This window comes from Phaethon lepturus, unplaced genomic scaffold (genome assembly GCF_000687285.1).
Source record: "Phaethon lepturus isolate BGI_N335 unplaced genomic scaffold, ASM68728v1 scaffold41257, whole genome shotgun sequence".
Taxonomy (NCBI): domain Eukaryota; kingdom Metazoa; phylum Chordata; class Aves; order Phaethontiformes; family Phaethontidae; genus Phaethon; species Phaethon lepturus.
The window spans coordinates 19,955-44,504 of record NW_010554792.1 but is presented as its reverse complement, the minus strand read 5'-3'; the positions used below and the strand labels follow the sequence as shown (position 1 = coordinate 44,504).

Below are 24,550 nucleotides of genomic sequence, written 5' to 3'. Positions count from 1 at the left end.
AGAGGATTCAGTCTTCGAAAGCACTAGGAACATTCTGTTTCTGCTGAAGAATCATCCTTGTGTTCTGTTCTGAAGGCACGCTTGCAAGCATCACTGAATTCTCCGATGCAGAGCGAAGGGTTATTGAAATTAACACCACCTAATTCCTCAGCTTTTGACATCAAATTCACACTTCCTAGTTAATGTTTTGAAAGCAAGTCATCACAGCAGTCTCTTGATTGTGAAATACATGGATTTCTAGGGCTGGATAAACTAGTATCGCTGATGTTCTCTGCTGGAAGTGGCACATTAACAGTGTGTCTTCGGTGCATTAATTTACTCCTGTGAGGAACTTCTATCACGTCATCATGTTTTACAAACTCACCGCTGCATCCTGGGTCGATAATCTTAACTTTGCTCTGGTCCAGCGTTTCAACAGATTTTAACTTGGTTTTATCAAAGCTTTTAATAGCTAACTGTGAGGATAGAAAATGGTACATTAAAAGCATTGCCTACTTTCTTCATTACAAAGAAGTAAAATGAATATACTGTTTCTTGAATATAATTATCACATAAATTTCATAGTATTCTTTATACTGAGAACACAGACAAAGATTAAAACTGGCATACTTTGTAGGACAGTAGTTCTGTTTGGTCTACATATGAGAAAACAAGAAGTGGCCAACCTGTCCCAGGCTACCTGTGAATCGGTACCAGGACTGAAAAGATAATGCAGGCATTCCAAAGCTTATTTTCACTGCACTGTCCCAGTATCACCCTAACTCTTCTGAACACCTTTTGTAAGGTGTTTGCAGGTCTCAAGGTACTTGAAATTAACAGCCATTTCTTTTCACCATTAAGAAATGTGTAAGTAGTAATACAGACAGGCTCCATCAGGCAAAGGCAAAAACTCCCTGCTTCCAGCTCTTATCTGTCAGGGAAGAGACACCCACCTTCCCCACGCCCCTTAAAGACTCTTTCTTGGTCTTTCCAACTATTCTTATTTTTCATTACCATATCCTGATTTTTCCTTTTCACAGTGGGTGGCTCTCCTTGATTACTGGCCACTCTGCAAATGTTAAAATAACCAAGCGAAAAAAAGAGAATCCAAGCATGCTAATGACAGATTTTATAAGATAAGAACTAAAGGCAGAAATTAAGTATGATACCCTTTAACTGAAATAATGGCAACAATCTGGAAAAGCTTCAGATTAAGATTATACATGTTTAAAGCCACTAACAATTTAGCGCTGTACGACTTGTGAATTCACAAAGCCACGACAGTCGCACATGGTTAAAGTGCTATATATCATGGTCACATACTACTTTTTCGACACCTGCTGTACTTGCATGATGATGCACAATTATAAAATCTAAATTCCACATTTAATTAGTGAGATATTATCATTAATACTAGAAACATTAATAAAACATTACAGTTTTATAGCATTAATTTGGCATTCTCAAGGCTCTTTGCAAATGTTCAATCTCCTAAGGGCTCTATGAAATAGAACAGTATTCCATTTTCTAGATGGAGATGAGTGGCAGAGTCTACATCTAATAATGGGCAGCTACCGAACTAACCTGGTAGAAAACTGTTTTCTTCTGAATAGGTTAGTTTTTCTCTTGATTTAGTATCCTGAAATAGCTTAGCAGAAGGTCCAATGAGAGTCAAAGCCAGTGTAAAGGAGAAAGAGGGAGCGCATGCTCTGGGTGGAGAGCAGCATCCAGCAGTCAGATTGGCATAGGGTTGCATGGTACCCACAGCCATAGATGAATTGATTACAGGTATCTGTGTCACAGCTGACAAACACAACATGCCGTTTGCTATTTTGCAAACAATTTCCTCCTACAAGTAGACTTAGCGTGCAACCCCCAATTTTAATCTACGGAAAAATTTATCTCTTGTAAATTAAGTCTCCGCTTGCCTACAGCGCTGATAAGCTGTAGAGTTTTTCAAACCTTGGTATAACCTAGATTTTGCTACACATGACACAGAAAACAAGACAGAGATGAAGCCTGCAATAAGAGGCTTAAGAGGTTTCAAAGTAAGAATAAGATGTTTACAAGGTGTTAATAGAGCACCACTGAAGTTTGATACATGATGAAACATTAACAATTTAGCAAACAGTTCTGAACTTTCGGGATTCACTGACCACCACTAGTAAAAAAAAAGACTTTCCTGTTATACGTATCTGTATTAATAGCAGACAAAACAAAGAGAGCTGTATGATACAAATAAATCAAGCAAGTATTTCCACTTACCTGATGCAATAACTGATAGTCAAAATTAGGGACGCTTTTATCTCTTGTTATTGTTCTCCGTAAATGTTTTGCTCTAAAAAATATTTTGAAGAAATTGAATTTAACTCTTTCCACAAAAGTCCAATCACAGAAAATCCACAAGGTGGCACTATCTCAACACAGAAAGGCTATTTTCTGACACCATCTTCACAAAATGACAGGCTACTAGTATTTCCTGCATTTTATCACAGAATACATATCAACATTTAAAAAGATCATAGGCAACACTGAGCGAAGCACTAAGATTATATTTTTAAAGCAGTCTGGCTCTGCAATTCTTAATTTATGGTACTCCGAGTATTAATGCAAAACCAATTTTAAATACGTTTGCAAGTACTCCTTCACTGGCCAGCTTTTCCCTCCTGCTGCCCAGCACATCACTGCCGTTCACCACCAAAGAGCACGTCATGCCTAGAATGTCTGTTTGGTCATACGAATGTGCATGCCTCAGAGGATTAACATCTACTGTCAGCTTAGTCATACGTGATGTGTAACAATGCTTGACCCACTTTTGGGCTTTATTAATAGTTGTATTTCTTGTTTGCTTATGGGAAACAATAAACATACTTCTGAGGAAGCTTCTATGCTTACTTGTTAAATCTGTTAATTGATTGGACCAGTTGAAGTTGTCTGCTTATGGGATCATCGGCTTTTTCACATGGCTTAGAATTCACTAGGGGTTTAAAAGAACAGGCAGCTAAAATTACAACTGAGTCACACTTAAGAATTAAAATCACCACAGTTCTGAATGAAAAGAGATATCTACTAACATTAGATTTAAAATTTTACAGTAAAACTATAATAGCAATAACTTGAATCAGAGTCACAATTTATCTTTTTAAAGATAAATTTTAAATTCTAAAGCATTTTAAGTCTCAGGAGTAAGCATTCTTCATCAGATTAGCATGACTGGCCAAGCTTCTGAAGAGACCGTGGAATTCTGGACTTTGAGGCCCTTCTTTCCAATTTTTATAAACCTGCATTAGTTCACACACAGATGCTATACCACCTCTGCATTAATATTACTCATGTCTTCTATTGTTCGTATAGAACTATTCTCATAATATTTGAAAGGACTGTATCAATCCTTGGCATCAGCATGCCATGATTAATTTTGGTTTTGCAGTAACGCAACGTTCACAGTCTTTCCTAGGGAAGGAGGCAAGAGTTCTTTTGAAAAGCCTAACTAAAACTCATGGGTGCTGAAATGGTCACTCCTCCTCCTCATGTTCCCCGATTCCTGCAAGTGCAGCCTCACAGCCTTCTTTCCACAGTTCTGGTGGCAGCAGGTCCTTTACTACACTGAGCTGTCTGGCTCATCGCAGAACTTGTTACAGCCCTCGCCCCAGGTTAGTGAACTGTATCAGCTTGAAAGTCAATCTGAAGAACTTCTGAGCCAGCATAAGGAATGTAGTGGACAAGCAAGACCAGAAGCAGAGGGCAAGAGGGAAGAGGCAAGGATGGACGGTGAGCAACACCATCTCTTTTAAGCAGCAGTAAGCCATTATATCAGCTCAGCTGTATTTTCAAACTGTACCGTGTATCTCAACATATTTGCTTAGACTGTACTATACGCTGCCATTTACTGAAAGACATTCTTTTGCAAACCATGCTTAATGGTTTAGACAGTGACCTTTGTAGCTCTTATTTTGTCCCATAACATGACAGACAGTAGCTAATGGAAGGGTCACTCCCTAACCTGTTTCAGGGCAACGTAAATGACAACTAGAGGTGATTTAATGTTTTACTTTGCACTGAAATGGACAATGATTACATGGTTAATTATATAATCTCAAATGTGGCACGTTTTTTAATTTTATATGGTTTTGTATATAAAATTCACACACACACACCCCAAAAAAGTGAAAACCGAGTTTGCGGCAATGTCATGAATATAATACAAAGTCTGCTGCATTTAGTTACAGTATTTTAGGTGTTACCGGTAATAAATACGCAAAGTAGTTGTCTGTTCTTTAATTAGATGTAAATCAGTTGTAGAAAATATTTGATGTAGTCACACATGAATTCCTAAATCCCTTTTTATTCATACCAGTGGAAATATGACATGTACCTTTTTTTCTTATCTTGATAGAAGCATGCTGTTCACACTCCTTTTCTCTCTCTGCTGATGTAGATACATAGCTTGGTGCCGTTTCCAGCAACTTAATGATATTTGAATTCTTAATTTTAAAAGTTTCCATTTTCACCATTATTAAAGAAAAAGAAAAACATCAGTACAATTTACGATTCTAGTCTATGCAGAGTGTGTTAATTAATTGCTGCCAAAACGAATGTGATACACGCAAAAATACCTCATTATAAACACAAACTTTAAACTCTATCATTTTGAGAAGGGATAAAAATCAACGTTCCACAAGTTGCACTGTACCAGACTGATGATTTTGTGGTCCTGACCTATTATTTTAAATAATTTATGGTTAAGCTAATTTCCATTTAAATGGTAATACACATACTAAAATTGATTCAGTACAGAATTTTGTGGTCATTATGCTACATCTCAGAGCCTATTTAATCACAAAGATAGGGACCATGTATCAAATCATTTAAAGAGTAAAATAATTCTTTCTTTATAATTTAATATTATATATTATGTTATTGCTATTAATAAAAGGGAAGGTCAGAGTTATCGATGACAAGATAAAAGGTATCAAAAAGCATGATGGGCAAAAGATGGTGGGTGGAACAAGGAAGATCGCTAGCAGTGTAACTGATGAGTGAAAGGTGTTCATTTTCCTACATTCAACATTTCTTCTGCTCTCTCTGCCATTACTAGCATAGATTTTAATGTAATTTTCATTCATGTATGTGCTCTCACTCTTTCTAGACTCATCCTTTTCATCTAGGATAACTTATTTCAGAGCACAACCGGTTTCATATACAATGGGTATCATACGGTACATTGGACAATAAACAGGCATCTTGGGCTTTATATCATGCATAACTGCTAAATACAGAAGTCTTGGCAAATACTGCTGTGACAAACAGTTATTTTTGTTTTCTTTCTTATATTATGCATATGGAACTTTAGGAAAAATCTAACCTTAGAAATGAGCTTTCTGCACTCACCGGCTCAGCACAGTCTGCAGGGGTGCAGTTCCTTTCGTTCCTTATGTGTGTCATTGCACCATTCTGAAGTAGCAAGTCTACCAGAGCTTCATTCTTTCCTATCACGGCCTCGTGCAGTGCTGTATTTCCTTTAGCATTAGAAAGGTTAACAGAAGCTCCATGCTGGAGAGCAAGCAAGATAAAATTGAAGTTATAAAAACAGAGTAGCATGAAAAGGAGGTAGCACATCACTATTCTGTTTTTCTCTCCTTTTATTTTCAATGTATGAATGAGAACAATGCAACAGAAGTCTCGTAGCTGTATACAAACGCAGAAAGCATATGCTAGCAATCACCAGCTCAGCAATAAGCCACCTGATCATAGTAGTTCCTCTTCTCTCACAGCCACAGTTTCACGGATCAGCTAATTTCATTTTTGCACGTATCTACTACATGTTCCAAGTTTAAGAGATATTGAAAAGAAACAAATAACAAAAAAATGCAAAAAACCCTATGCGATAGAATCATAAGAAAGAAAACCTAAGACCTGTCATGAAAAAGTTCCATAAAAACAGCTAGCTGTACAATAGTAAAGTAATATTTATTTAATAAAAGTCCACGAAGAGAAGGGTTTGAAAGGAATGAGATAACAAATACTCTTTTTTTTTGTTTCCCTGAGTAGTTTTGACAGAGAAATGCATAACTAAAAATACTGATCCTGAATACTGAAGAAGCACAAATATCACATAAGAAATACTACAGTGAACATTCTGTTCTCTGTGATCTTACCTGTAACAACAAGGCAGTAGTCTCATACTGACCATTCAAGCATGCATAAATTAAAGGAGTATTTCCATATATATCCTTTTTATTTTGTTTAGCATTGTAATCCATCAGACACTTCACCACCTATTGAAAGAAGTAACAACTCTTTAATTTAAGATACCAGCTAACCATAATCACGCAGTGAAAGCCCCCCTCTTTTTTATTTTTTTCAAATCTAGAATTGAAGACATGGGGAAAAAAAAGGATGGAGAAAACAAGTCTCATCTTTGCCAAACAGATGATAACCACAAGCATCTCTTCCTATCGTACTCATTTTCATATATTACCACACACTTTTAAAAAAAAAATCTTAATCAACTGGAAGAAAGGCCAGAAAATAAAACATGAGGTATGTGAAAAACACACATACTCAGTAACTTAAAATATAAAAAACAAAATCCCACAGCAACAGTATCCTTTCCCCCTTTCCAAACTCATCAGAATGCCTGGAAAGAGTTCTTTATATTGTAAATACCTCATGACCTAACCTTCATTAACCCACAATCTTCAATTGTAGCCTCATTTTCTTCTTGCTCCTAGTGCTTTGCCTCCCCATCATTTTCATAATTATCTCTGGGTTTTTTTCCTCTTGCAGTCCTCAGCTCCTTATTCTTAAAAGCCTAGTTTTTCACTTTCCTGCAAATTCCCATTTGCCTGTCTGCACCTGCTTTTTCATGATTGCTATTTTTCCCCTCTCATTTACTCTACCTCCTGTATTAATACCCTCCCCTCACTAGCTCGTGCTTCTCCGTCACTGCTTATGCTTCCCTGACTTCAAGTCAGGGATGAGGTTATCTGCTACTCTCAGAGCTCCACTTGGCTCTTAATCTACTTAAATGAGTTGCTCCATTGAAGATACAGTAAATATTTAATACTGTGGCTACTGAAGATACCGAGTCTTGCATCAACAGATATACACATAATCTCCTTGACCAGAAGGGACAGAGAGAAAATACACAGGAAGATTCAGCTGCACAAGGTATTTCTAAAGTAGCTATTGGCAGCACTTTCATTAAACCATTATTTTAGGTGATTTAGAAAGAAAAGGTACCTACTGAAACTGTTTCAAGTCAAAAGATCCCCTTCCCATCTGGAGATTTTAGACATTGAAAGAACAAACAGAATCACCTAACTAATTTTCACTGTTACTGGTTTAGTCTTGTTGAAAATTTCACAAAACGGCTTTTTGTTGGTCATTAAGTGTTAAATAGCTTGCATTTATGAAGAGGCTCAGTTACCTGGAAGTGACCTTTCTGGCAAGCTAGGTGAAGAGGAACTGCATGTTTTGCATTCTTGGCACTGATACTGGCTCCGTGTTTCAACAAGAGAGAGGCAAGTTCAGAGTGTCCATGCAGTGCAGCCATATGCAATGGTGTAAAACCATCTTGGTTTGAAACGTTTACTCCAAGTCCATGAGCAGAGATCCTTGCAAATTTCTGTTGAGGAAAATACACAACAAAACTATGTAAAGAAGCGGACAAATACCTGCTAAGTATACACAAAACAGGTAGACAGACCTTACAAGAACTTCTGCTACGGAGACTAATTTGAGACCTTCAGGAAAAGAGTTAGTAAACCAGAGCAGCTTGGTACCATTTTTCAACAGAACAATGAGTTTTATTTTTCCCTCTTCTCTTCCAACATGATAGCTTCATATGGAAAAATACCAGGTAAAGTATTCATCATACTAAAAAGAGGCTAAAGCAGCACAGGCTGAGATGGAGTAAAACTCTTAATTTTTACATAGCTGTTAGGATGCTCTTGTGTATGGAGAGTAAGTGTTAATACTATGAATTAGTTATTTTCATTTATAAAGACATTTATGCTCTTGGAGACAAACACTACACACCTATTTTACTGCTACATGAAGCTCGAGGTAATAAGGATAAAAACTAAAATTAATTTTATTCATGTGGAAGTGACACTGGCCCAGAGAACAGAGTCCAGACAAGGAACACAGCATCTAGAACACAGCTTACACAGCAATACAGAACATCCCTTTTTACTCCTGTTGCAAACTGTGTAGGTGCCTAACATTTACAGCCGTAGACAATCTCTCATTCTGCCTATCCTCAGTGTGCTTTTTAAATGTGTGCCTACCTAATACAGTGGTGAAGATTAGTTAACAAGTTCCTTCTAGTTTGCATTCAGTAGGCAAGTAAATTCCACAATATCTGTGGAATCAATACTGTTACCAATAAAAGGAGCTTTACGGCCTCAGGCTCTGGGATCTTTAGCACACTGTCTCTGTACACAGGGTACATGGACATGTGCTGTCAGGGAACATAGCACAGTGTGAATGTGAAGCATTTAAGGACAACTAGCATACTCTTAGCCTGCACAAAATAAACATAAAGTTAGCAGTAAGGAATTTAGAAGCTGTTAAGTTAAGCTATCCCACATTTTCTCTGTTAAGTCATATGGATACTATTACCTCAAAGTAGACTATACACTGAAAATTTATACTTTGGTTTATTTTGCAGTGACTTATCCAGTTATGTATACCTTCAGACACAATAAACCATTTTCTTCCTGAAAGGCAAGTAATTGGTTTTCTATTTCCAAGAAGCTGGGATCATTCCTTATTTAAATTTTTAAAAAAGTGTGTTGTCAAGACTACTTCTCCTCTACAGTCCATGATAAATAAGGGGAAAGGAGGTCTTTGCAATTGAAAACGAAATCTTTGCAATTATATTTAACCTCTGAAGAGGTTTTAGATATAGCTTGTATAAAAGATGTCATGGCATCAAAAAAAAAGACTTTATCAGCATTACATTGATTATAGGATTAGCAGGTATTAATTGCTAAACTGATTACTAACAGATCAGTGGATACTCTGTGACAGTTAGCAATGTAAACTGTAAAAGAGAACCAGGAAAAACTGAGGCTTAGAAAAAGATTTTTCCTACTTATTCAAAGTTGTCCAAACCTCAGAATATGTGCACTGCTGTCATTAAAAGCAAACTGCAAAGTTTTTTCACTCCATTAGATATTGAGGAAGTCTTTGAACACTGTTACTGTATCCAAAATTTTCTACAGTTCAATTAAAAAGAGAACAATTTCATGACACCGGATGAACTCTTGTTATGATCTGTATACTATTTAATCACTTCTTAGACAGAAACAGAGGTGTTGGGCAATATAAATGCTATTTCCCTAGACCTAAAAGTTACATTACAAGAATATAAAGTATTCTTTTTACAGAATGAATATTCCAACCTTTTGTGCGGGCCCACATTTTGAGCACTGGCATAATGGATGGCAGAATTCTGGTTTTGATGTACCGACTGTGTCATTCTCGTCTTCTAAGTCTTCTTCCATCCATTCCAAGAGATAACGCACCTGGCATAAAAAGCAAGTCCTCCTTTATAGAGTCCAAAGGTTCCATGTCCTAATAAATTTGCACATGTAGACCAGTAAGCTTTTACAAACATGCACTTGTGAATATCTCCGACAGAATATACAGCTACCTCCTGGCATCAGCTGCCCACAGGCCAAACTAAAAAAATCAGATGTTATTGTTGACAAAGCAGCTAGAAAGTTCACCAAGTATAGCAGTGAAATAAATTATAAATGACTTCCTGCTGCCTAATCAAGACTTCAGTCTTCACCTATTCTCAAACCCTCCAAATCCTTTTAGCTCAAATGATTTGTGCCAGCTCATACCAATGCGAATGTTGTTTCATATTTCGCTTTAACAAACCTAAGAAGTGACAAGGATGACAATAAGCGATTTAACCAATATCCAAAACTTTTCTTAGGTCTGTCACTTCCCAGGAGCTTAACAGTTTCACTTTTGCCTCAATGTACAATGCCTCATTTTTGAGGAAGAGAGGGGCCCTTCAATGAAGACAGTCTTAGAGCATTCATCTGCGATTTGCAAACAGCGATGCTTACTGCATGTTAATTTTATATTACATTTTATGCAACAAAAAACACTGTTTAAGAAATACATTTTTACTTTGAAATTCAGTAATCCACTGTAAACTAAAGACATCTTAGAATTAGCAGTGGCTGTGTTAAGTCTCCATTATTACACCATCTGGCAATGTTAAGCCTGACATCTACCTAGTGTATCATTCCGAGTTTGTATTATGCTCAATGAGACAAGTCTTTCCGAAACTCAGGACAGAAGTGGGAATTCAGCTGGTCTCATAATGCAAGGAACAACACGTTGACAGTCACCTTTTTCTAGGTGCATGAAAAGGGCTAACATCACAGCACTCAAAAACCAAGAGAGAAGGAAGCTCACACAAAGCCCTGGTGTGTAGAGGCTAGATCTGCCGGAGCTCCTGCAGATCTTCTGGGGCTTCCCAGACACAGCAAGTTACAGGATTACATAGCGGGTATGAAGCTGTAACACGTGTCATCTTGTAAAGGGTTTTCCTTTTACTCTTCCTTTTTTTTAATTTATATCAGCTTTTAAGACAGCTGTCAAAAGATGTACCATTGTCCTGTGACCATGAGGAAAGATTAGCCCTTTGTCTCCCACTGAACAGTGCCACGGAGCAAAATCGAGGAACCACTGTCTGCTGAAACTGAGATCGACTATCTTTGCTTGGGGATTTGGGGGTTGGGTTTGATGCCACAGAACGGGACCAATCCAACAGCTGTACAGATGCTAGTCAAGCAGGGAATTGGGAGAAACGAATTTCCTGCAGGTCCCTCGCACTGTATTTGCTCTCCCCTTGTCAGCAAGTTCTGCTTCTTACCATTAAGGTAGCTCAGGGAAACCAAACACACATTAATAATCTATCTAATTAAATAGATGCAGCCAGAATAAATCCTAGGCCCGCTAGTAAGGCCCAAATACCTGATTCTGAATTATAACATAATTGAGACAGAATGTTGAAAATTGAGATAGGGATATTTCTCGCAGGGAATATTACTTTCCCTGCAAATTCCATGCTGTTCTCTGGAGTAAAAAGAAATCTTCTCTCAAGCTTGTCCGTTTACAGAAGGCCAGATCAGTGAAGGTTTACTGTTTGCTACATTTCTATATGTCTAAAATAAATATTACTGTCACTTCACTTCCCCTTCTCCCTGCAGACTGACCAAGACTCTCACAAGTGACACTTTCTCCTTCTATCACAGCTCAACACTGCTGCTCTCACTATCCAAACACGTCACTCTCAACATAATAATACCAGTGTCTCACCAAAAATATGAACATGCATACCTCTTTATAATTACAGTGGAACAGCCATTTTGGGGGAGTTTAAAGGTTTTTTAGTAAAAAGGTTAAATGTACTTTTAAGCAGACTCACAGTGACGCAGCTAAGGGAATTGTCCATAATCTCTCTTTGCCAGGTAACTTGTCATCTAAAGCCTTCTTTACATTGCAGAGTAACCCTTCCTGGAATATTCAGCAGAGCGCTCTGGGAGCACTGTACCCTGGGTGCCAGACTTTCAGCTCAGCTGCTCTACAACGTTTATTTTATACAAGAGATTTGCTTTTTTTTGTGGTGGATTTGCACATATCCATTCCGCTAGAAGAGTCAAGGCTAGCTGGGTGGAAGGAATTTCAGAACAGTGCCTACCCAGTATTCTACACTGAGACAAAGTCATTTCTTCCTTAATACCGTTAACAGTGGTTTCACCAATCTCGTCTCAAATACTTTTAACAGAAGAGGTCCTGTAACCTCCCAGGTCTGTTCTAGTGCTATCCCACTCTAATAATAAAAGGGTGAGGGTTTTTTATTCGCTTGTTTTTTAAATCTAAGTATCTTTGTTGGAAGCTGAATGGTTCATCTGTCACTAAGGAGCCATGGCATACACCTGACCATCAAATCCAATCACTAAGAATGAAAGACTGAAAACTGATGTTAAGCAGTATTGACTACTTCTATAGCACACTTTACTGACTTAGAGCCATATAAAGGCTTTGTTCAAAGCAATATCCAATGGGCTAAGACAACTCTTAATAGTGAACACCAATAATGGAGTGTCCTGGTTTCAGCCAGGGTGGAGTTAATTTTCTTCACAGAAGCTAGCGTGAGGCTATGTTTTGGATTTGGGATGAGAAAATGTTGATAAGGTGCTGATGTTTTGAGTTGTTGCTGAGTAGTCAAGGACAGTCCAGCTTCTCGTGCTGGCCTGCAGCGAGCAGGCTGGGGGTGCGCGGGGAGCTGGGAGGGGACACAGCCGGGACAGCTGACCCAGGCTGGCCAAAGAGATATTCCATACCATATAACGTCATGCTCGGTATATAAAGCTGGGACGAAGAAGAAGGAAGGGGTGGAGGGACGTTCGGAGTTATGGCGTCTGTCTTCCCAAGAAACCATTACGCGTGACGGAGCCCTGCTTCCCTGGAGATGGCTGAACACCTGCCTGCCCATGGGGAGTGGTGAACAAATTCCTTGTTTTGCTTTGCTTGCATGCGCGGCTTTTGCTTTACTTATTAAACTGTCTTTATCTCAAACCATGAGTTTCCTCACTTTTACTCTTCCAATTCTCTCCCCCGTCCCACAGTGGGGGAGTGAGCGAGCGGCTGCGTGGTGCTTGGTTGCTGGCTGGGGCTAAACCACGACATGGAGTTATAACAATTTTTACCAATTCAGTAACCACTAAACACGTAAAAAGTACAGTTTGAAAACCACCCCCAAAAACCTGCTGCATAACTCTGAAACATATTTTGGGAATAATCTTAATCTTTTCTATACAGATATTCCCTCCATACTGTCCCAAAATGTTCTTTCTCACTATATACACGGAAAATTTAGCAAAGTGGGCTAAATTTTATTTTCAAAATGTAGAATTGGTTGCCATTGAGACAGCTAATTAAAATAACAGTCATTGATTAACACCATTATCTCCAATCTAAAGCATACTTGCTTTTGCAGTCTGCAGGTGCTACAACAATGACAAAGGTTGTTGTCTGGCTTCCTGAACAATCACAGCATAATTTTATGTTTTTAAAATCTTCCAGTTTCATAGCACTTTTTTGTAATGCCTCCTCATGCAAAGCTCAGTTGGCTGGCACAGTGGAAAACTACAACAGCACTAACGACCCTCAGGCTGTCAGAACAAGGTAAGAGTTTTTAACTAACTGTGGGTTTTTTTAATAGATGTGCAAGCTGTAACCTTTGCCATGCAAATGGACAATTCTCTTTATAATGAACAGTTTTAAATGAACCTGAGTAATGTAGAAAGTAAAGCCACAAAAAAAAAGGTGACTCTGTCATGTGAACACATAAATAAGTTAGATTTTTATATGCTTTTCCGATATCTGTTGAGCAGTGTTAGATACTCATTTTCCAGCAAATTATAGCACCATATTTAGTTTTCTTTAAATATTTTCATGATGCAGTTTAGATTTTCACAAAGTCTGTGAAAAGTTAATTGTAATACATTCATGTTTACTACTTGCCAGGAAGATAGTAAATATCAACATTGTATATATTGCTGCTTCTTGAAATGACTTAAGGGCTGACCTGGAAATAATTACTAAGATTAAGTTACATTGTAAATTAGGGTGATGATATTTACTTAACAACTGAACAGTTCTCTCTTCTATCAGTTGATAAATTAATTTGTTTCTATCATCTAACTGGAATAAAAGATGAGAGGCTCAATACTAACATGGTATGTATTTTGTGACACAGATTATCTATTTTATTACGACTGTGTGATTCTTCATTAGCATCTGTAACTCCTGGTACATATCACCTAACCAAATTTTTCAGAACATGTACCAGCAGAGAAATGCTGCATTCTCACATGGGTTCATGATTTTGTTCTGTGAACTACAAAACAATTAAGAAATGTACAGCCTTATACATCTTTCCAAAGACAAAACTTCTAAAGATTTCTGTGTCATCTTCAATTTTTCAGTGGAATGACATTAGAAGCACCTTATTGTTTAAATTCGCAGGAATAAAGGGCAATAGCAACTAAAAAATATTTCGAGACAGGTAGTATGTATCACAAATTACAGAACATCAGCTCTGAAATGGGTATTATTATAGCCATCAGCTAGCTATTTGAAGTCAAATCCAAACTACAGGAAAAGTTGTATGTCCCCGAGATAACCTCTCTGTACCGACTGGTATCACCTGAATTTCCCCTCTGTATGAAATATTAATAAAAAAGGATCACAACAAACAAAGTAAGAGCCCATTTTTCATTTATAGTACCTATGCACAATTATTACATGCAGTAAACACACAATAAAGAATAGACAATATTCAAAGCATTAGAGAACCTGGCAATTCAGGAATCAAAAAGCATTTGTGGATTTAAAACCACTGTATTACTGGAATGCTTTCCAAGTCAAATAACCGCAGACTGTAAATCCCACCATTCAATTTCCAGAACTGGTGCACAGCACTGCCACTCGAGCATGTGCATCAATTCACACATCGGGAAAGATACAATGCTGTGACCTAGGAACAAGCAACTGGGAATAATAAGGCTTTCTATTGGATTTGCTGTCAAAAATCAGGTTTACCCGAAAACTCATCTATTTTGCCTTTTTTTTTGTTGTTTTGTTTTGTTCTGATTGCATATCCAGTCCAATGTTGTGACTTTGGTATACGTATCTTTTTACAGCTCTGCAATGCACCATGCTTCCCATCTAAGAACAGCATTTGACAGTGTAGCTTGAGCACCACTTGCAAGCACATAAATCGCTCTTTCCCACAATATTTCTTTTCAACATGCCTGCCCTGAATGTTGTTCTTTCCAAGTTCTTTGCATCTCCTGGAGGTGACTATGCATACATTTTTAAATGACAGACATTCACAAAGGAATTATTCAATTTAAAGTAATTTCTTTAGTGCAAGAGATCATGGAAATGTAAAAATAATGGGCCTTAAAGCACTGTAGGTAAAATAATTTGGGACATGGAGTGAATATTCTTTGCAGAAAATGAGCTGAATTTGATTAATTGTTGCTGAAAGAAGGTATTACCCAAAGCATTCTGCACTTAATACTAACTACTAATAATTTCCTCAATTTGAATGAGGTAAATTGGAATTCAGCAATATTCAACAGCCATGCTAAGACTCACCATTTCCAGATCTCCGTCAGCAACTGCTCTTAGGAGTTTTTCCACCTATGTATGAAGAAAATTTGTTTGCTTTGTTAGTATTCGTATTAAGCTGTACACAGAAAATCCTGTCTCCTTTACTAACCTCCTAAGCTCATGTGGTAGGATTACTGCTGGCCCATTTCATATTTGTTGATAAAGTTTTAAAGAACCATCTTCCTTTATGAAATACAAAAGCTGTGCAAGGCCTGTGGCCATTTGATGATCCCTGACTTGCTTAGTTAAAGATAAACAGTACTTACCTACACAGAGGACATGTAGTTCACACATAAACAAAGCCATGTAAACTGATATGCATGATTATGTTGCTTCAGCAGCAGCTGACCATGCATTTCTGTTGTGAACCTAACATTAAAAATCCCTGCTCAAGACAAAATTCTACCCTGACAAACACTCGTACTGTTCGGAGTCTTACTGAGCTACTATATGCTACCAGAAAGCACAAAGGATGGCAGGTTTTATTTTGCTATTTCAGAAACAACAGTTTAAGATGAAAAAGACATTTTCCAATTGTTCACATCTGCAGATTACTAGTTTATTCCTATATTAAAAACCAAACATTTACAAATCTAACTTGATTGTAAGTATGAAATTTGTTTTCTTACGTAAAATCTGAAAAGATATAAATATCAAAGGATATGCATTAGCAGAAGCTTTTCAACTCAGAGAGTTATTCCAGGGGACCAGCATTAGACCAATTATGTGTGTGCTCAGGCCAGCTAATGCCTGAGCACGACTGCTTGGTGGAGATACTCTCCTGTTTACGAGCTCTGCAGGGGGAAAGAGGCAAGTGGGGGGAAGAAGAGATGGAAGATGCTCTGCAGTGCCCTGATGCCATTCCCTGGTCCCCCCGACTGCTTTTGAAAGCAGGAGAATGAGATGTACTTGTCTCCCCACGTCTCCTCTGATTCTCTATTCTCCCATGAAAGAGTTGAGATCTAACCTGATGGAAACAGGATAGGTGCCAGTAAAAGGGCAGGGAGAGTCCATTAGTACTACCAAGAGGCAACTTGTCCAGCCTCTGCAGATTGTTGAAGAATCATTTAATAAGTTTTGCGAATGTTTCACCATTATAGCAAATTATTCCAGCACTATGCCATCACCACCAAAGATGCTGCTGTGTAAACAAAGTTGTTTCAATATTAAGAAACAACTTGCAAGTTTAAGATGTCATGGAGTAACAGCTACAGCCACATTTCAATCCCATCTAGAAATGACTATCTTGCTGACTGTGACACCAGTGTTCGGTAAAGCAAACAAAGAAGAACGAGACTAAAAGGAAGTTGTGTTTTCCTGCTCTGACTTCTTTAAGGCTTCAGCAGAACAAGACACATCTACAGGTGAAGGATGTCTCCATCCATTTTTATCGCTTTTTAGGAAAGCTGGTAAGTTTTATTTTATTACTACTTTTCTAATACAAGGTGAAGCTCCTTGAACTCATGCACTAAGGACTCAAGGCAGGATTTCTCTTACCTAACTTTGCATGTCTAAAAGTTAGCTGTCTAAATCTAAGCCAGTTATGTACACTCCTTCTCTGTTAACTACAGAACAAAACGCAGTCAAATGACACTCGAGTGTCTTATTGCTCACTTGCAAGTGACTTACTACAGCCTTTCCGTACTTACAGAGGGCTTATAGGAAAGACGGCAACAGGCTTTTTAGCAGGACCTGCTGCAATAGGACAATGGGTAATGGTTTTAAACTAAAAGGGTAGATTTAGGCTAGCTATAAGGAAGAGATTTTTCACAGTGAGAGGGCTGAATCACTGGCACAGGTTGCCCAGAGAGGTGGGAGATGCCTCATCCCTGGAAACATTCCAGGTCAGGTTGGATGGGGCTCTGAGCAGCCTGATCGAGTTGAAGATGTCCCTGCTCACTGCAGGGGGGTTGGACTAGATGACCATGAAAGGTGCCTTCCAACCCAAACTATTCTGTGATTCTATGATATTAACTCAGGTCAAACTAAGCCATGTCTGAGATTAATTCCTCTCAGGAGGTACCAATTCCTTCCCACTGACTAAGGAGGGAAAACAGATGTCTAACATTAAGACAATTGTCTTTCAGACATCTGAATTTAGGTAGCCAAATCACAATCTCTACAGCTATACATCTGAAATGGACAATGTATACTAGGGAGATCTGTACCTTCCATAAGTTTCCCGTGATCATATAGGATATGTCACTAGAGAATGTAAAGGTCTTGATTTTCAGGAGCCAGTCTTACCACATACAGGATGCCTAACAGTAACAGCAAGTGACCGACAAGCTCTGATAATATCTTTCTAAAAATAACAACTCCCTTCCAGTTCTAAAAACTGCCTCAGGCCCTAGCAGTGGAGAAGCACACAATGTCTGTTATGCAGCTTATAGATAATTTATTAAGAGTACTTAGGGCAAAATGTCTGCTACATGCATTTCCCCATCTTTCCAGTTTGCTTTCTCACTCCTCCGTGGAACAGAAGTACCTTCCTTTAAATGTAAAAATGGATGAAACAAATCTACTGCAATTCACTCGCAAGCTCAGTTTTTCTGTTGCTGAACAGAAATTGTGCAAGGAGTTACAAGTTCCAACAGAGGAAGTTCCACATTTACATGCCTGGCTCTTTTACTCTCTCTTTTTTAAGTTGTAAACAAGCCACATACAAGACATATACTATGACTTAAGTGAAGAGTTTAATTTTCCAGCAGTACTGATTAGTAAAGATCAGCTTCCCATTACTTCCAGTGGCATTCCCTTCATAGCGCGCTCTCAGGATAAGGCCCTTGCCTCATTCCAGTAAGAATAAGAGCAGTAAGCCCATGTGAAATTTGGCAAACAGAAATGAACTAAAGCTGGATTATAGGAAAAGGTCATTAACCCCAAGAATCCAAGGTGTAAGCTGCTTGTAGCCTTTTTCCCTGGTTTGAACTACAGCCTTAGCTCCTGGGTATGATAAATTTGTTCCTTTAAGGAAAAATAAATCCTCAATCTATGAGGTGAACTTTTAAGTACATTAGACCTTATTTAGAGTGCTTGACTGTACAAACAGGAAGGTACACTCCTACATTGAGGCTCTCAGAGTAACTGATAATGAAGTGTGAAGTAATATTATCCAGTCAAACTTTACATCTTTGGGTTTCTTGAACATTTTTAGAAAATAAACTTTTGGCACGAGAAGAACCTTTTAAGAGCAGGAAAAGGAAGAATTTGAATGTAGAGGTGATACGGGGAGAAACAAAAATACTAAGGAGGTTTGGGAAAAAATGGAACAGAAGGACTGGGAAAAAAATAGAGAAGCATCAGGAGTGGTGATATGACAGTCTTAGGAGGGGATAAATGGAAAGTATGGATTTGAGGTCCCACAAGAAAAAATTCAGAGGATGTGAACATCCTTCATTGGTGTTGACAGAGAAAAATCAGCACACACATGTGTGTAAGATATTTAGTATATAGTGTGTACTTTTTCATATGTTTCAAAATTGATTTCCTATGCCTATCTTGAAAGCTGGTCTTAACATTCTAGTTTAAGTTGTCTGTCAGCATGCCTGCACTAGTCTCTTTTCCCTGACAGATTTTGTAAGCCTACAATAGCATTTAATTCCTGGACAGGACAGAAGGTCCTTGGAGCACTTACTGCCATTATAATTTTGTAAACTTCAACAAATTCTCAAATTATGTAGTTAACGGCAGTAAATCTGAACAACTACTCCAAATATGCTTTCAATTTTTCCCCAGAAATAACCAGCAGAGCAGTTGATACCATACAAATACTGACATGACAAGCACCTGAGGATAGCAGCATACAATTTTCCAAACCAGACAGAAGGCTATTCCTGAAGCAGCAGTTTAAAACAGTGTTGCAAAATATCACTCTTCTTGCTTCCTTCACTTTGCTTATTGTTAAAATTTATACCTCAGTCTTACCTCTTTATAACTATTTTTTACTTCTTCTTGCCTTATATCAGTTGATGCTGACGACAGGCTTGAGACAGATGATGCTCTGCTGAAAGTTTCTGTTGAGCGCTGAGGAGACCTAAGCGGTGACTTAAAGTTGGCAAAAAAAAAAACCCCAAACAAAACAGAAAAAGTTACATATCAGATTAAGCAGGTTAAATGTAGGCAAAAATACAAGTTTAGCAACTTGCATTGGTTGTTACCTCCGAAGCACTCTGTCCTCTTTCAAATGTTAGATAGTTTAATTCCATCAACGACAAAATCTGCATAAAAATATTAACACAGAGAACCAATGTAAATCCACTTAAAGAGGAATCTACAGACTGAAACACAAATTAGCCAACAACCTAATATTAGTAACAGATTATGACTGGGCAGATTAGAAGTACCCATTTACAAGTTTATGTTCTATACCACAGACTGTATTCATGCTATTAGATTTAAAATATTACCCTTCTTCCTCAAAGGCAGACATACATTTTTCACTTCAATAGTGCCAGACCACAAAATCCTATTAGCAAGTAAGCATCTACACCTCCATGGAATTGCATCAGAAAGAAGTCAGGCTAGAAGATAAAAAGGAATACCTTGGAATTTAATGCACACTGTAGCGAAGTTTCTTTCATCCGGTTTTGAATTTCTGGATTTGCCCCATTTTGCAAAAGCACTTCTATGATCCCTTGATAGCCCCAACGAGCAGCTATATGGAGAGAAGTATCTCCCTTTTCATTACCAATATCTAGTCTACAGGAATGCACATCATAGTAGACTAAAGCTTTGACACACTGAAAAGAAAAGGGAAGCTATCAATAAATTATGGTATTGTCTCTCAATTCATGTAACACATGCAATCCTAAAAAGGTTTTTTTTTCATTGTTGCTCATATAATCCATTGCCTAAAAGACAGCCTTCTATGGTTCAGTGTCATTAAATAAAGAGCTAAATAACTCAACTAAATTTGCACAATACTACTATCTTTAATGTGAATGCATAATAAAAATTGCTATGAACTACAGAATAAAGTCCTAATTTACAGCGTTAAATAGTTAGCCTCCAAATCTTTAAAATATCTAAGTTTAGTGCAAATTCACATCACAGTTTAATTCCATTCCATTAGAATGTCCATTAGTTTGTTATAAAACAATTACTTACATCCTCATGACCATAAGTGCAGGCTAAATGAAGTGGAGTATTTCCATTATTGTCCTGAACATCAGTATTTGCCTTATAGTGCAATAAGAGAAGCTTAAAAGAAACATAAAAGTAGACATTTAAGTAACTAAAAAATTAATGGATAAACAATTTTTACTCTGTAGATTCCTTTAGGTTTCTAGCATGATGAAGCACTTAATGAAAAACTAGCTATGTCTCTCCTGTTTCAGACACTACCCTCTTGGCGTTACCATACTGTCTTTACCCTACCCTAAGAACCAAATAAAGTTGCTTCTTACATATTCAGAGTTGTCACTGAAAAAATGAATCATCTACTGCAGCAAACACTGCAATACATGTACTAGATGATAATTTATCCCATATTTTAAGAGCCTATGTAAGTGAAGATACAGCTTAATTTCAACAATGCTACCTGAAGACTGTCACATATATAAAATTCAAGTACACAATAATTAATGTAGTTACACAGTCTGTCCTAAACACAGTGTGAAGTCATTCAATTCATTCCAGTGACTGCAATAATTCTGTCTTAATCAAGAGCAGAGATGTTCACAGGCTCCCCGTTTGTACTATGTATTAGAGATTTGTATTAATAAAATGGATTCATTATCATGCACACATAGCTGTCAATTGCTTGGTTACTACAAATGGCTGAAAACCTTGCAGTATAGAAAAAAATAAAATATCATGCAAACTACAATGATAAGAGATCCTCAGTTCTGACAGCGTACACAGTTCTGGTAAAAGCTTCTCAGAAGACATAAAGGACAGTAACAGTAGAACAGCTTAGTAAGAGTCATATATTTATTATTTAGGTTAAGTATTTCTTTTTATTTCTAACTAAGCCTTTTGGTGCTTACTGTAACATTTTGATATCCCTTCTGACAGGCAAGGTGAAGTGGAGTTGAACCATGGTAATCTGTAGCATTGACAATGGCTCCTTTGGCTACTAGTAAATCCACTAACGATGTTTGCCCTTGAAAAATACACAGACATTAAAAGAAAGAAGGAAACTTGGCACAAGAACATTGCTACTTTTCAAATTCAAACGTGAACTATAAACCAAGATACCTGCATTTCTGCATACTATGTTTCTATATACTGTATATTCACTTCCTTGGTATTTGGGGGTTTTGTGGCAAATTACTCGAGGTCAAAGCTCCATAAAAGAACCTCCAGCTAAAAGCAAGCTATGCTTGTATCTTATGAGTAAGGAAAAAAAAAGGCAAAAAACCCATGTCACACAAAGCACTCTCCTATTGGGATTCAAGATAGTAATAAAAAAATTATTTATTAAAAAAAAAACCCTTACTAAGAAAATTAATACATCTTCCAATAAATGTAAGATCAACTGCATAATGAACATTACAAGACAGGAGGTGGTACAGACCTACCATGCATAGCCAGCTGCAAGAGAAAAAAGATTAATTTCTCAATCTGTCAGTTCTTTAAAACAAGACTTGTTTCTGATGACACATACTTACTTTTTTCACAGCTGAGGAAAGATCTACTGTGGTAACCACTAAGGCAAAAGTAAACAGCCAGCAAACAAAACAAACAAACAATAACTTAACCACAAGAAACTAAACTTAAAAGAATATACAATAACTTCAGTCTGTGCCAAGATAAATGCAAAGTTGGAAAACATGCCAACATGAAGATAAGGAACATAAGGAGTAGCAAACACTAGTGAAGAAAATAATATTTTATTATTTTCAATAATATTGACCAACTAACCAACAATACTCACCACAAATAGCAGCTATATGAAGTGGTGTATATCCCCGGTCATCTCGGGAAAATGGAGTGATAATGGAAGGATCATTCAGTTTCCTTTAAAACACAATAGTTTAAAAGCAGCTCAGTTACCTATGCAGCAGTGCTAAGGAGGAGAGAAACAAAAATTGCCAAGGCCAACAAAAAACTTTTGGAACTTTTTATCCTTTACCCATTCATGTTGACAAATCATTCTATAGAGTTTTCCCTTTTGTTAATAGACGTGGTTTTGTCCAAAACGTACAAGTTAGGTCAAAGAGAAGAAACATTTCACACCACGTTTACCCAAAACACATACAGCCTCCATCACAAAATTGGCTGGTTCCAAGGCATTCTCCTAATTCCAAGGTATTTTCCTAATATTTCTTCTGCTTTTTCAAACCACGTGAACATACGCTCTCTACTACATCTTGAAGTGCTACCAACTTCCCCTGTAAGCAAAAGCAGCATACTTTCTAAAGTAAATCTTAGATGAAGACTTTGTGTATTTGTGGAGATGAAAAGTGCTTACCCAGAAACTAGCTTCTCACACCTGTCACAATAACAGAGTGGATGGCACATTTTCTGTACAGTGTCCTTATCACTGTCACCTTGACTTAGTAATCGCTCCACTTCCTCCTGATTACCTGAAGCAATATGCTACAAAAAGCCAAGAGAAGAAAGAGAATGAGGAGCCAATATAAAAAGACTCCTTTTAAGGGAAAAAAAACCACCAAAACCACACAAAAAAGAGAGTCATTTACTGAAAGGAACCAATTATAAAAGATGTAGTCAAGCATTAGAAAGCAGAAATAAACAATGTCACAGCACAAAACCCCCTGATGGCCATTCAGTATTAAAAAGAATCTGTTCTTGGCTTACTTCACTTTCTATAAAAAAATTAAAACAATTCCTATTGTTCTCTTTAGACTCAGCCACGAAATTGAGCTCCCTCTGTGCAAAAAAATTTCTATAAAATTACTAATTCTCTAGCCATAAGCTGTGAACACATATAATTAGCAGCTCTGCTTTGTATCCTCGTACAGGCAAAATTCTTTTAAAATGACAAAATGAGCCTAGCATATAATATGAAGTAGTTGTCAGGTGACCACATTTAAACTATTTTTAAAAACTCTTTCAATTTCAAGCACTAAAAGCTGTGAGAGACAACCAGATAGCAATATCACATCTGTGCATTAGAAGGGCCAATCAATACAGACAGCAGTAGCATTTCATCCTCATTTGCTTCCATATTTCTTATAATGTGCTGAAACCCATATGATCATATTAACTTAGTAACATTTTGACATAGAAATACACTAGATTCAAAACACACTTTTAGCATCTAGTAAAACACATTTCACAGTACTAACGTAATGAACTCTGCAGTACATTTTAGAAAATCACTGAAAAGAAGTGATATAAAGCAATATGTAAGTACATACAGATTCTGCCATAAAAGTTATTAACCTTAAATAAGTAGTCTATTGGAGTAGCAGACATCTGGGACAACAAGTTCATCCTTTGTCTTAAAAGCAGCTTGTCACACAGTCTTTCAGATTCCTGAAAATAAAATATATAGATCGATTAGCTATATATTCACTTACAGGCAAAAGTGAAGTATGTTAACAGTGGAATAAACTTTTTAAGAGATTAAACATTGTATTTATCACTTATGAATTATCAGATGCGTGTAAAACCTAATTCAGTTTCACATTAACGATTCTGAGATGTAGAAGACTGCACACCTGCTGTTCAAAGAGATAATAAGACGTTCACTAGAACATCCTTTTACTGTAATTTTCCATGAATAAACCAAGCATTAATGAAATCATGGTTGTACCATCTAAAAAAAACTACAGCAAAACTAGAAAAACACATAAAAAAAGACAACAAAAACTGTAAGAGACGCAATGCGGCTTTCTTACAAGAAATTAGGATTCTTCACTCTGGAAAAGATTTGACTGTGCTCCAATAGTCTATAAAAATCAAATATTTTACAACAGAACTGTTCCTCAGGTGGAATAATTTTTTCAGAGAGCCACTCGAGACAGCAATCCTTATGTAGAGTTACTATCTTATTTAATCAGAAAAAAAGAGTTCATCCCAGGTGGACTACGTATCTACAAACATTAAATACAGAATGCAGAAGAATCAGGTGTTGTTTCAAGTATTAATCAAGTTTGGGCCTTCAAAGATAAAACTCAGCTTGTACCAGCTTTACTTGCACTTGAGGAATTAAAAAAAAAATGGATTGCTTTGAGTGGGACTCTCAGGTATTTTAAATCTGTCTTGTCTAGAAAAAGCACATCCAAACATTAATGATCTTTTTATCTAAACACTACTCCCTATGCTAGAGAAATGAAATATTTGTATGTGAGGCTGTACCTGTATCATGACCTATCCAAAGTGACTTTCACAGATTACAACTGATGACTTGGGGAAATTATCTCCACTCCTCCTTCCC

At 37.2% G+C, this 24,550-nt stretch overlaps 1 protein-coding gene across 1 annotated transcript in view; it reads right to left on the bottom strand.

Moving 5' to 3' along the window:
- Nucleotides 1-24,550, bottom strand: part of ANKRD27 (ankyrin repeat domain 27 (VPS9 domain)) — a 35,005-nt gene continuing 10,455 nt past the window's right edge. Inside the window, exons 12-28 of the mRNA XM_010291961.1 lie at nt 23,554-23,646; nt 22,616-22,743; nt 22,079-22,161; nt 21,189-21,304; nt 20,308-20,400; nt 19,743-19,940; nt 19,359-19,418; nt 19,126-19,245; nt 15,184-15,228; nt 9,393-9,515; nt 7,412-7,609; nt 6,138-6,257; nt 5,371-5,532; nt 4,355-4,463; nt 2,875-2,956; nt 2,245-2,317; nt 1-455 (exon numbers count right to left, since the gene is read on the bottom strand). Coding sequence (XP_010290263.1) covers nt 180-455; nt 2,245-2,317; nt 2,875-2,956; nt 4,355-4,463; nt 5,371-5,532; nt 6,138-6,257; nt 7,412-7,609; nt 9,393-9,515; nt 15,184-15,228; nt 19,126-19,245; nt 19,359-19,418; nt 19,743-19,940; nt 20,308-20,400; nt 21,189-21,304; nt 22,079-22,161; nt 22,616-22,743; nt 23,554-23,646 — 2,079 coding nt within the window. The 3' untranslated portion in view covers nt 1-179. The remainder of the gene's footprint in view (nt 456-2,244; nt 2,318-2,874; nt 2,957-4,354; nt 4,464-5,370; nt 5,533-6,137; nt 6,258-7,411; nt 7,610-9,392; nt 9,516-15,183; nt 15,229-19,125; nt 19,246-19,358; nt 19,419-19,742; nt 19,941-20,307; nt 20,401-21,188; nt 21,305-22,078; nt 22,162-22,615; nt 22,744-23,553; nt 23,647-24,550) is intronic.